The sequence below is a fragment of the Paralichthys olivaceus genome, chromosome 8 (genome assembly GCF_024713975.1).
Source record: "Paralichthys olivaceus isolate ysfri-2021 chromosome 8, ASM2471397v2, whole genome shotgun sequence".
NCBI classification, from domain to species: domain Eukaryota; kingdom Metazoa; phylum Chordata; class Actinopteri; order Pleuronectiformes; family Paralichthyidae; genus Paralichthys; species Paralichthys olivaceus.
In genome coordinates this window covers 27,221,890-27,236,290 of record NC_091100.1, presented here as the reverse complement: position 1 = coordinate 27,236,290, position 14,401 = coordinate 27,221,890, and the positions used below count along the sequence as shown (strand labels likewise).

The window sequence follows — 14,401 nt, the reverse complement described above, 5'->3', positions numbered from 1 at the left end:
AGGCAAGCACTGCTTTCTCTGCTGCTGCCACTGCTCTTAGACAGAGAGGCAGCCCTGCTGCGACAGGATCATGCTTGGTTGAAAAATATGCCACGGGTATCAATTTGCCTCTGGTTGACAAAGCACAGTTGTCATAAAACTTGCTTTTTGAGGCAAACCAAGTGTAGGAGTCTGATTTAAGACACCTTTTAAGTTTTCCAAATGCCGTTTCAGCTGCAGGACTCCAAGTCAGTCTGTCCTGAGCACTCATATTTTGTCCATGGACCATGGCTGAGAGAGAAGCTTCTCTTTCTGAGTAATTTGAAATCCACATTTGACAGTATGACATCATACCTAATAAATGTTATTGATTTGTTTCTTAGTGACAGGTTTTTGGAAATTATTGGATAGCTTCAACACGTTTGGGAGAGAGGGATCTTCCCTCTGCTGTAATCACATGTCCCAGATAAGTCACTTCCTGTTTGGCAAATTGCAATTTAGGTAAACTGGTTTTCTGCCCGTTCTCTGCAAGAAATGTAAGTAACACAATGGTGTCTGTTTTACAGACCTGTTCTGATGGACTAAAGATCATCAAATCATTAATATATTGCAATAAAGCTGAGCCAGCTGTTCTCCTGTAGTGCGGCATGAAATTCACCTGGACTCTCGCGATCCCTCTCGCAACTTTCAGGCCCCATTTTATCCCTGGGGACAGTGAGTCCATGTGTAGCCACACCTACTGTGGGAGAACGCAAATCAAACTTGGCTTTCTTTTTCAAATGGAACAGAAAATAATGCATTCAACAGGTCTACAACTGAAAGATGAGTTGAATTTGGTTCAGAGATTAATTGTGTGTTGATTTGCAAATTCTGGTCCACATGCATGCACTGCAGCAATTACTGCTCGCTGGTTTCTGTGACACATTAGGAGGTTCTCCAATGAACAGCTTTTCCTGCATTGGAGAGAGTAAGACAGACAAAACAGCAGTATCCTCTGTTCAATACACATCTATTAGGTTTAACCTTTCTGGTGTCATCATGTCTATATACCACTTCTTCTCATAACAGCTGTCTGGCCCTGAACTCACATGTGATGTGCAATTGAGTGAATCAGTTGTCATGAAATCTGTTGTGTGTGAGACATGAGATTGTGTGAAATCAGTGAGATGTTGGGCTGTGGAGATGACATCACTGTTGACGAGTGTGGGGGTAGCTGGGAGAGCGCCTCTGGTTGCTGTGGTGAGAGCCCCATGGCATGGTCGACTGCCACAATGTGCTTCCACTCATGCATATAAGAGTGCACTGGGACTGTATTCAATCATTTGTATTCGACCAGGAGAACATTCTTCTGGCTTTAGAACTTTGATGCCATCTTTGATGAATAATGTGAAAATGGCACATCAAATCTCTGCCCATCAAATACACCTGATAATGCTGCATACAACAGTATTAGACAACATGACAAAACTTCCTAGTTCTGAGATATACAATCTTTATTCCTAGACTGCTATATTCTTCAGATTAGATTTAAATTATTTTCACCAAGTCGTTTCTTTATTCTTTCCCATTGGAGAAGGGTCACCATAACATTTATGTATTTAGAGCAATCGGACCGATTACTTCACACATCAGTGGATCCTGACCTCCAAATTGGGATATTATTTGGAAATAGAAGTTTGAAAGTGAATAGTTTTTCTTTATTTTTGTGAGTGATCTCCAGTGTGCTCTGTGCCCCTTATGGCAAAGTCACATTCACTGCAGTGATTTTACACACACACGTCCTTGATGATATATGCACAGTGTTAGAAGATATTGTTTTATATCTTTTTCAGTTTCAGTCAAGCACAAATAATGCTGTTGGTGTTAATGTTAATGATGAAGTTGATCAATAGTCTGCTTCAGTTTCCCTCCTCACATCTGCATCACCTTTTTCCCATCTCCAAAATGTTCCTACGCAGTGGATCAGAGTAAGCGTGGAAGTGCGCACATTCTCCCATCAAGTTTACTTTTTATAAATCCTGTTTGTGTGAGAAGAGCATACAAGTTTCAGGCCCCATTTTGTGCGCACCAATTATAAATGAGGCTCCTGGGCTGGTAGCATTTTTCAGAGAGATGCCACAATGCTGAGCACTAGAGTCAAAGACAACTCTGATCGGATTTGGCTTGGAAAAAGAAATAGAAAGGCTCCAATGTGTCTTCTTTCATACCACAGTGATGTTGTGTTGCTGTTCCATTCCACTTTTCACAGCTTGTCTCTGCTGTATCGTTAAATGGAGCAAACCCTGCGAGCTAGTTCAGGCAGCCAACTCGAGCTGCGCTGCTCAAATCATCGCCACAATCTCCACAATCATCTATTATACACACTCCCCTTATTAGGCAGCCTATTTAAGCTGAGAGAAATTTCCCATCAACCCCTTTGCTCACACTGCTGCTGCAGTATCCCTACCAGTTGCTTCAGCCCCTCCACCACCTCAGCAACCACCAGGGGGTTACAAGTATTTGCTCGTCACTCCCATCATATCTGTGTAATCATATCAGGGGAGTGATTGAGTCGGGGCCTAGACGCCAAACACAAACTATGTTCTACTACCGTGAACATTAAACGTGAGTTATCTGACTGAACTGTGTTTTTGGCGTTGTCATGTGAACAAGGCACAGGCTTGGCTGGTTTACTGTCCCCACTTTAGAAGATGTTGCCACAGTGCTGTACAATAAAACAGACCAGGCTAATCAATTACTAAATTGATTGCCAACAATTTATATAATTGATTATAATCGTTTAAACTGATTTGTTGTTGCAGCCCTAGTTCCTTATATTACATTAATTATTTGTAGATGTAAAGAAGTTCATACAGGTATTTCTGTGATAAGGAATGTTATTACAGGGCAGCTGTGTTTTAGGGGTAGAGCAGTCTTCCTCCATCCAGAAGCTTGGGAGTTCAATCCTAGTCTTCCCCATCTGCATGCCAAGTGGTCATCGCTTTGAGTGGTCATCAATACTAGAAAAGTGTGATATAAATACAGACCTTTTGTCATGTTATTATTACTATTATTATAAAATTATTTCCAAGGCACATTTTCTTTACGGCTTATGTATGCTGCCATTGAGTACAAAAAGATATAGATGTATGTCTATTTCAAACCCTGTAACAGTCACTGCCCGTATACTGTCATGCGTCCTGCAGTGTAGGTAGGAAAATACTGGCAGGTACAATCTCACTGCAATAAGGTGAACTGCATGATGCTCGATCTTTGGTCAGATGAAGCCACAGTAAATGTGTTTTAATCACATGGCCTACAGTATTTTTGGCAATTTTGCCAAAGCCAAGTGCCTTGTAATACAATTTAACTTAAAAAAAGATTGCACATTGGATGCATGCATAATTGTTCAGTATTTAGAAAATTAAATGTATCCCTCCAGTCTGTACATTTGGAATACCACTTGCTAGTCGCCAGAAAGTATAAACCAAAGCAACTTTCAAGAAACAAGCACTCATATACTCAAGCACTAAATAATATATTGTTATATTTATATTAAAATATCGGTCTGATCATTCAGTCTCTCCCTCTGCAGGTCCTCCAGTCAATGTTTCTTGCAACATTTTCATCAACAGCTTTGGCTCCATTGCTGAAACCACCATGGTAAGTAACATAGCTCCTGCATGAAATTACATTGACTTAACCTAAAAGCACAGACAAAAGTTATGCAAAAGTATTACAGAAACTTAATTTATTCAAACTTGAGTTGCATACCCATTTAAACTAAATACATTGGAGGTGAGATACAACATGCATGCAAGAGGAAGTACCAATTTGAATTTACCAAAGTGTTTAGGGAAGAGCCTAATATTCTGCATTGCTGATAGCAGCATCAGTGAAGTAAGACTTTGCTAACTGCTTCCATGGTTAGTGTGAAGGGTGGAGATCATTACCCAGTTTATATATAAAGTGCAGAAAGCATAAAGTGAAGTATCTTATATACAAAGGTTTTCAGACCCTTTGTTGTTGCACTTCACCTCCTGTTTTCGTGCATACTCTTTGCTTTAATTGTCCTTAAACACACTTAAAAAGAGTGTGTCTAGATCCTGACTTGTGTTCACATGTTGCTCACCTGTGTACATTTGATCCCCCTCCGACCTCTGTGATACAATTTTGTTTAGGAACAGATCAAAGCAAGAGGAAGAGGAGCTTGATAACTGAAAGCTCTGGCTCCCAATCTACTTTTGGCGACTATGGGAACCACAAGGAACCCAGCATTCTGAGAGCGTAGTGTTCTGGAGGGGTAGTAACATACTATGAGCTTTTTGAGATATGATGGTGCTTGCCCATGAAGAGCATTGTATGTGAGGAGGATAATTTTAAATTCTATTCTGGATTTAACAGGTAGCCAATGTAAAGAAGCCAAAATGGAAGAGATGTGATCTCTGATCTTGGTTCATGTTAGAACACGTGCAGCAGCATTCTGAATTAGCTGCAAAGTCCTAAGAGACTTATTGGAGCAACCTGATAACAAAGAGTTGCAATAGTCCAGCCTAGAAGTAACAAATGCATGGACAAGTTTTTCTGCATCCGCTTGAGAAACAATGCGTCTAATTTTGGTGATGTTATGTAGATGGAAGAAAGCAGTCTTTGAAATGTGTTTTATATGGACATTAAAGGACAGATCCTGATCAAAAACAACTCTGAGATTCTTAACGGTGGAGCTGGAGGCCAGGGTGATCCCGTCTAAAGTAACTATGCTGCCAATTTCCTGTCTTGCCACTTCCCAAAAGTTCAACTGGATTCACCTGTCATGTTCATGAAACCAGATTGAGACAGTGACATGGAGCATTATCCTGCAGGAAGTAATCATTAGAAGATGGTATACTGCTGCCATAAAGGGATGAATGTGGTCAGCACATAGACTATGGCATTCAAACCATGACTTATTGGCCCAAAGAGGCAAGAAAATATTCCCCACACCATTACCACCAGCCTGGACTGTTGGCTTATAGATTCATGCTTTTGACTCCAGTTTTTTAGCCACAGCAGCCTCAGCAGAAATCCAGGTTCATCAGACCGGACTAAATTTTTCAGTACTCACCATCCTGAGTAAAAGAGATGTCTAGAGATAATAGTAGTAGAACAGAAACTTTACAAATACTAAAACCAGCCAGTCTGGAACCAACAATTATGCCACAGTTGGTCGTTCACATTTTTGTGTGAACATCAACTGAAGTTCCTGGCCTGTATCTGCCCGATTGTATACAAATTACTGATGCTACTGCTCCAGCTGATAAGTTAATTGTACAAATAAACATGTGCAGGTGTAAACATTATTCTTTGCATTTGTGATATTAGTAGCTGTTGGGTATTAAGGTAGTAATAGAAGTATTAGTATTAGTGGTGTTGCTGACCAGTTATAAATACACTAACACTAAAAATAGTAAAATAAATATCCATTTAGGTGCAGCATGTAGAAAATTAATTGTAGATAAGCTGTACTGTTATTTAATTCAAATCAGCAGCTTTCTGCTTCACTTTAGGACTGTGCAGCGTAAATATTCTCCAAAAATACATTTCTAAAATTAAATGTACACATTAAGGCACAGCATGTAGAAAATCATCAGTTAAATAGTGCTATAATATTCAAATTCTGATTCACTTTAGGATTACGCAAGAGTCCCAGCATTTTTTTCTTTTTCAAAATAATTAACTCGTCCACATTATTTGGAGAAGGGATGGACCCAGAATCAACAATGTCTCCCACTGTGGAGAACACTCTCTAGCTAGGGACAGAGGCAGCTGAAACAGCCAGGTAGCACTTTGCTAACATGGCATTTGTGCTCATTGGCCTGTTTTGCACCTCCACCGTGAAGAGGTCTGTTGGGCCATGGCTATTCTCTTGTAGATGAAAAGCCCTCACTCTGCTCTTATGAATCAAGTCTTGAAGAGGCATGTCAGCTTTGACTTCTTTCACAGTTGGACTATATTCCTCATTTTTTTTATATTGCCTTTAGAAGCATGGTTTTCAAGAGGCAGGATCGTTGAAACCGATGGTGTGGTTTCAGCACATCTTGTGACAGTTTTTAGGTATTGATAACCTTCTCTGCCATTGTCACATCCCGGTCAATTTCCATTTAGACACTGCCTCATTCAGTTGCTCCACTAGATGTGAGCTTATGTGCTGCTCATAAATGGACTGAGTGCGAAGAATATGACTTTCCATGATCTAGTTGGATGTGATATAGTGCACCATCAGGTAACTCAGTAGCCATAGATGTTTACTCATCTGTTGTAAGTGCAACAATATCGCTTTAATGTCAGTACAGCACGGCAATATCTGACCTCAGGAGAGGTATTAGGCAGCCAAGGAGGAGTACAGGAGGAAAGTGGAGTCGCACCTGTAAGACTCCATCATCAAGTTCGCTGACGACATCACTGTGGTATGTCTGATCGCGGGGGGTGACAAGAGAGCAGCTCAGGTCATTAAAATGCAGAACAAACAGACTGAGGAACAGCTTCTATCCATGGGCTATCAGAACACTGAACTCAATAAAATAACTCCCATACTTTCCGACAGTAACTACCTACTTGTAACTTCCGAACTACCTAATTTGCATTACAATCAACCACAACTACCTCCTCTTGCACCTCTCTTTGCACTATTTTGTATATTTTTTAACTTCCTGTAAACATGTTTATATAATTGTTATATTTTATTTCTTTTTTACTAAATGCACCTTTCAGTGGTAGCTGCTATAATCTCTCCATGCTTCATTGTGTGATGACATTAAAGGCATTCTATTCTATATTGGCCACCATCTGGTCTTAACAGGTTTATTATTGTTTGATCAAGATAGATGTCATTTGCAGCTTCGAGCTAACATTGTATTACCCGCTCTCTGACACCATTGACTAGATGAAAGTGTCTGCAAGTCAGTTATGATTGAACTATACCACACATTCTGTCTTGCATAATTAGCAGAGTTGAGCAAGTTGTGATCAGTCAAGCCTTATCAAAATATGGATGAACTAGTGAATGGATGATTCAAGCGACAAGGTCTAAGTGCTTTCGGCACCATTTGGAGTTGTTCTGCTGCAAGTGTGTGTAAGACAGAGAGAGAGATTTTTTTGATTTTTAGAAAAACACTTTATTTACATGTTTTCACTTTAACAAGTTTTTAAAATAAAGTGCTCATGTACTTATAATAATTTAAAAATACATCAATCAGTTAAAAAGTGTGGAAAAGACAGCTGATCATTTACAGTGCAGACAATGTTTTTAAAACACCAGCATTTTTTAAAAGACTCGAGATCAGAGACTGTCTGAGTCTTGCTCTGAGGTTTGTCACCCACAGTGCCATTGCTTCCTGCCCTTCCCTGTTTTCCACCCTCTGTTTCTCTCTAATATAATTTGCCAGTTTGGCACTTACACAGGTTAGTCGGTGCCACAGCTGGGATTCTACCAAGTTGTTTTAAACCAGCACTCTACCTCTTAGAGACATCTGGGGGACCATTTCCATGGTCTGGTCGCAGTAGGTCTGGTCCCAAAGGATTACCTGCTCCGTAGCCTTTCCCAGCCTAGAGGCCAATACTTTGGACAGGAGTTTGTAATCCACACAGAGCAGTGACACAGGGCGCCAGTTTCTGATGTCCTGCAGGTTCCCCTTCTTGGGCAGTAGTGTGAGGACTGCCCTCCTGCAGGACACTGTCATGGAACCAGAGGCCAGATATTCATTAAAAACCTTTGCGAGGATGTCCCAGTAGGCCTTGTAAAATTCTGAGGCCATCAATGCCAGGAGCTCGCCGTCCCTGCATGCCCTGCAGGGCGGTCAGCAGCTCCTGCATCTGGAGGGGGCCCTCGAGCTGTGAGTTGGTCTCTGCAGAGACCTGGGGTAGTCCCCCGCAGAAACCCTCTAGGAGCACCTGCTCCTCCTTGTACTCAGTGGAGTATAAAAGTTGATTAAAGCTCACAGCTCGCCCTCGTATCTGGCTTGGTTCCGTCAGTTCTTGCCCCGTGTCAGACAGCAGTGCGTGGATTACTTTTCCTGTCCAGCAGGTCGGCTAAAGCCATTTTTTTCTCTTTGAGGCTTTCAATATAACCTTGATATCCAGTGGACTCACTTAAATGTTCTAGTTCCACTATGTTGGTCTCTAGATCCTTCATAGATCTGGTGCTATCTCGTGTGACGTTTAGTGTGTGCTGTTGACACAATGGTCTTATTTGTGTCTTACCATGATCCCACCACTGCCTAAGATTCCTCTGTCTAAAAACAGCCCAGACATAAATAAAGACCTCTCTAAAACTCCTATCAAATGTTAAAACAGAATTAAAATGCCAATAAGCACTTTTGGGTAAAATATTCCTGATAAAAACATGAGATAAAAGGAGAGAATGATCAGTAAAACCAGCAGGCATAATAACACAACGCTGTTAAAATTATGTTTAAAACAAATACGGTCTAGTCTGGCTAAGGAGACCCTGCTCTCCCTACCATTATTTCATGTATGAATCAAAAGCACACAGGCTGCTAGCAGTGGTCTGTATGCAAACCTGCCAGAATGCTTTGTTATTAGAAGAGCAGTTAAGTTCAGCAACATTGCTGCTATATGCTGGTTAAATCAAGTGCATCATGTACCTTATAAAATGGGGGTATACGACATTATGTGAAAATACGGGATTATCATACAATTTTTTTTTCTAAGGTTGTTATTACAGCCCAGGCTTCATTTTTTAAACATTGTCACACTGGAGAACATGCTGCAGGAACGTTTGTTTTTGGTGGTTTTACCTCTGACACAATATTTCAATTTCTGCTGTTGTGAAATTCTTGTTTTTTACCTTTTGGAACCATCTCTTATAACTCAATTTCTCTGTTCAGTACACCACTCTCTAACACCAAACACATGTCCAGATATTGTCACGCCTGGACTAGACAAAGGACTCAGATGCAGAGGAATGACTGTTAAATCAGGCTTTATTTTGAACCCTCTTCAACCTCTCAGATGCAGAGGAATGACTGTTAAATCAGGCTTTATTTTGAACCCTCTCCAACCTCTCAGACAGTGACCAAAATCACAGACTATGAAAAATTAGCTATCCGATCTATGAATAATTATCAACAAAATAAACGGGAAGATAATTCATCCAATAAACACAAACCCACTCCTTGAAGGAGGGAAAAAAACCACAAAAATAAAACCAAAGAGAAATGTATGAACAGAAAATCGGTCCACAAGGAGGAAAACAAAAGGGCTAAGAACTACTAACTCAAAACACTCCCTAAGGAGGATGTGGCAGTAGACCACGCCACAGGGTTCCCATCACGACAGCCAGAGACAAACCAGTCCAACCATTGCATGTTCGTCAACATCTTTTTATTTGCATCCAACAGAACTTACAAAACATGGAACTTAAAGGGTCCAGCACTTTCTGCTGGACCTTTAGCTTAACCAAGTCTCTCTTCCCCAGTGTGTCTGAGGCAGCTCTGCTGCTGCCTTTTCAAGTCTGAGGATCAATCAGCTAACAGCTCTCACCTGTGCTGACTGATCCTCTGTGGCGCAGGTGAAGGTGCTCTCTCCGCCCCTTCACCTCCACAGAGGAAAACCAAACTCGGTTCAAAAAGACGAAATGAAAACGCACTACTAAAAATCAGAGGCTCTACTACTCACTATGAAATTCTTATCTACAACAAAAAATCACTCCTACAGAGGCTATGAAAACGGCTATGAAACTTCAACTGAGCGCGACACTAAACTATGAAAAAAATACAAACAAAAGATCACTCCACTGGAGGTAAAGAAAACGGGCTTACATGACGTGCGACGAGCAAAGCTGAGAGACAACATGGACTTTGGTGACTGGCTGGGGTGCATGGCAGAAACGATACACTCAGGCACAAGACCAAGGGAGACGCAGACTATAAAAGACATGAAGGTAATGAGCAACAGGTGGACATGATCAGACAATCAGAGCGGTGACACATGAGGAAGGGCAAGTGACCTGAAATGAGAGGAGAGTTAATTTTCAAAATAAAACAGGAAGTCACAAGACATAAACTCAGAACGAGACGAACCTCACTGCTGTGTGACAGATATAAGACAAATAGAGGCTTGGCAGTATGCTAATTGCAGACAGCGGACATCCACCTGTCAATTTAGAATGATTCTGATAAAAACTAAAAATTATTTGCAAGTTGGTAGGTCATAAAACAAGAAAATGTACAGCTGTACAGTTCTTACTCTGGCATATATCAGAGAAAGGGAAGAATCATACCATACAAGCACATCACATCTATGTTAAAAGCCCTAATCTTTTGAGTAATTTAGATCTGAAAATTAGGTGACCAATGAAAGGACTTAAAAAACAGGCATTATCATCTTATTGCCTGTGTTCTGACCAATACGCAGTAAACAGGATTGTTTGCCGCAAAACTGAGTTTGAAGAATTTGCAGAATGAGGGTTAGTGCAAATGTGGAGGTTGTACTGAGAGCTTTAGTGACAGTGAAGCACAGAGGAATATGTATACAAAGGGGCCATATGGCACAATAGGATTAGGAACATCTATCTCTTCCTACCATCTGTCGTCATCTACCCACTCGTCTCTCCCTCTGACAAACAAGAGTGATCAGTGATATAAGCTCAACACATCAACACCACATTCAGATATGATTTACTGCCATGATGGGAAATATGTGTGTCAATGGATATAGTGTCATACATAAAAAAAAAAAAAAAGCTACAATAAGAAGAATTGTTTATGTCTTAGAAATAACTAAATTTTTACTATTTGAATTTACTTTTTGTTCCTCTCAATGAACTGGCACACTAATACAGTTGACACACAGCAGAACAAAAACCACAAGCCTCAACAAAGACATGACAAGTAATTTATGTTATACATTGTTCTATTACAAATCAACTACATATTTAACATGAGTCTGGACAGACATGAACATATACTGCATCTTCAACAGTGGTTGATGCATAGGAGGACCCACAATTTGGGGGTAGATTTCTGCATCATCTATTATCGGGGTCTTAAACACATGCAACCCAAATAATGATATAATTTCTTTCAAATAGCAATTTAATGGTAATATAACCATTTATAATACATATTGTTTGTTTTTTCCTGCTTTGTTTTACCATTTCATTACTGAAAGAGAAAAATGGAGGAGGATCAGACTTAATTTTTGAGTGCCACACACAGACACACACACACACACACATTGTAAGCACACAAAGGGCTTAGAGACAGGTTGGTTCACTCTGGTCTGTTCACGCTGTCCAGTGTATGTTAAATAGATTTACAGATTTACTACTGTATGACTCTTTCCATTTGTTCACTCAGTCTCTCTTTATCCTTCTTAATCCATTCTATCTGTGTGCAAGCAGTGTTAGTTGTAGAGCAGATTAGTGTCTGACTGCACAGTTTTATCCTAACAGAAACCATTTCAAGTTAAAACATTTGCTAGATCAGTGAAGATGTTTTGTGATTGAAAGCCATGTGAAAACAATCTTGAGTTACGTAAATATGCTCCACCTCAGCCAGGTGTAGTTCCTTGTACTATTTTGAAATATCCCTTTTGTCAAGCTCATGTCAAATATGGGGCTGTCTACAGATTGTTTGTTCAACAGCATCTGACTTATCTATCAACCCTCAACAGAAATATAATTATAATTCCTTTGAAAATCTTATAATCAGACTCCATTCAAGCCTGAAATCACCAATTAATCAACCAATTCATCTAGTTATCATATATTGTCCGCCTGCCCCTTACTCTGAATTTTTATCAGAATTCTTTGAATTTCTATCAGAGCTAGTTCTTAAGACAGGTACAATCATTATAGTAGGTGATTTCAACATTCATGTAGATGTTGCCAATGACAGCCTTAGTTCAGCATTCAACTCAATAATAAACTTGATTGGTTTCATTCAACATGTGAATAAAACCACTCACTTTAAAATCAGACTCTTGATCTTATTCTTACATATGGCACAGACATTGGAAATGTAATAATATTTCCCCAAAACCCTCTTCTGTCTGACCATTTTTTAATTACATTTGAATTTAGAATTATTAACCACACTGATTCTGGACAGAAATTCGGATATAGTCTGTGTTTATCTGATAATACTGTTAACACATTTAAAGAACTGCTTCCTTCTAGACTTACCTCACAGCCATGTGTCAGTACAATACTGGAAAGTCAACAAATCTTTACTCCCACACAAGTTGATAACTTTGTCACTACAGCAACCTCATTAAAATCAACCCTTGATGCTGTCACCCCACTAAAAAAGAAGGAGGTGAATCAGAGGTATAATTCTCAAACACAGGCTTTAAAACTGAAGCTAGAGAGGAAGTGGCGTTCCACCAATCGATATGACTTTCACCTAGCCTGTAAGGATAGCCTGATGAATTACAAGAAAGCACTTAGAAATGCCAGAACCTCTTTTTATTCATTATTAATAAAAGAAAATAAGAACAACCCCAGGTTCCTCTTCAGGACTGTAGCCAAGCTGACAGAAAGTCATACCTCTACTGACCCATCTATTCCTTTGAATCTGAGAAGCAATGATTTCATGAGCTTCTTTACAAATAAAATTATAACCATCAGGGATAAAATCCACCACCTCCTCCCCATGAATAGCACAGATACAAATAGTGTGAATGGCGCCGAGGATGGCTGCCGTGTCTCGAGCTCCTCACCAACTTCTCATTTCTAGTGTCGTTCTGTATTACTTTTTCTGTTTATTTAAAAAATTTTTGTTAACATGCAAACCGCCCAAGCGAGCCCTATCATTCAGTATGATAGAGAACAACTTTTACTCATCAGGTCGCTGGCAAACAGCAAAAAACCACTGCGACCAGCAGACAACAACAATGGCGAGTATCCGTGGTTACCTGTTGGCGCTTTACCTGGGGGGCGCAAGAGACAAAGACGGTGAGGATCCTGGGCCGGGGTCCTAGTCAGGCTGAGAAAACGCGAAAACCGGCCTCCTCTACCGAGCTTACTTCTGGCAAATGTCCAATCCTTGGATAATAAGCTGGATGAACTCCGAAGTAGGATGGCATTTCAACGGGACATTAAGAACTGTAATGTAATGGTTTTCACGGAGACTTGGCTTGACCCTCGATCCAGGACGCCGCCATTGTCCCGCACGGATTCTCTATTCATCGCCAGGACCGGACAATAAACTCAGGGAAGAGTAAGGGGGGGGGGTGTCTGCTTTATGATCAACAACAACTGGTGCTCAGATGTGGAGATAATTTATTTGGACTGTTCTCCCAGCTTAGAGCACATCATGATCAGATGCCGGTCTTTTTACCTGCCAAGGGAGTTTACATCTGTGGTTCTAACAGCAGTGTATGTGCCGCCGCACGCTGACAACAACACAGCGCTGGAGGAGCTGTATGGAGTTATCGACAGGACAGAGACTTCGAGGCCAGAGGCTGCATTTATTGTGGCTGCGGATTTTAACAGCGCCAACATGAAGAAAGTCCTGCCAATACTGTCAGCACGTCAGCTGCCCCACGCACGGTGGAAATACACTGGACCATGTTTATTCTCCTTTCCGCAATGGATACAAAGCCCTCCCCCATCCCCCCTTTGGCAAGTCGGACCACGTATCTCTTCTCCTGCTCCCCGTTTACCGGCAGAGACTGAAAAGAGACCGACCTGTGACACGGACAGTCCAGCGCTGGACCGAGCATTCAGACTCTGCTCTCCAACACTGCTTCAGCACCACGGAGTGGTGTGTGTTTGAGGAGGAGGACATAAACACATACACAGACGTGGTCATTTGCTACATCAGCAAATGCATCGATGACGTCATGCCGCGGATTACTGTACGAACATTCCCAAATCAGAAGCCCTGCATAAATGGCGAGGTCCGAGCCAAACTCAAAGCTTGGGCTGTTGCGCACAGCGCTGGTGATTTGGATGAATACAGGAACTCCAGGTATGTGCTCCGGAGAGCTATTAGCAGTGCTAAAAGACATTATAAGAACAAAGTGGAGTCTGACTACAAGGGCTCCAACTCTAGAAACATGTGGTCTGGACTAAAAACTATAACAGACTATAAAAGAACAACAAGTGGTGCCGAGGACGTGTGTGCATCTCTCCCAGATGAACTGAACACATTTAATGCACGCTTTGAGAGACCCCCGGCTGTGGAGGTACAGAAGGCTCAGGATCCCTGCCCCTGCCCCCTGGTTTTATCCAGTGCAGATGTGTGCAGATCCCTAAAAAAGATCAACACATATAGGGCTCCTGGGCCTGACGGCACCCCTGGCCATGCTCTCAAGGTGTGTGCAGTTCAGCTGGCAGAGGTGTTCACAGACATCTTCAACAAGTCACTGCTCCAGTCTATAGTCCCCACTTGTTTCAAAGAGTCCACCATCATTCCAGTCCCTAAAAAGACAAAGACCA

General features: G+C 41.1%; 1 protein-coding gene across 10 annotated transcripts in view; it reads left to right on the top strand.

Annotated features, from left to right (window-relative positions):
- glra3 (glycine receptor, alpha 3) overlaps positions 1-14,401 on the top strand; it is a 115,213-nt gene that overhangs the window by 37,552 nt on the left and 63,260 nt on the right. For all 10 annotated transcript variants that reach the window (XM_069530103.1, XM_069530113.1, XM_069530109.1 and 7 more), the window contains one exon: positions 3,554-3,621. In XM_069530103.1, the coding sequence (XP_069386204.1) occupies positions 3,554-3,621 (68 nt within the window). The remainder of the gene's footprint in view (positions 1-3,553; positions 3,622-14,401) is intronic.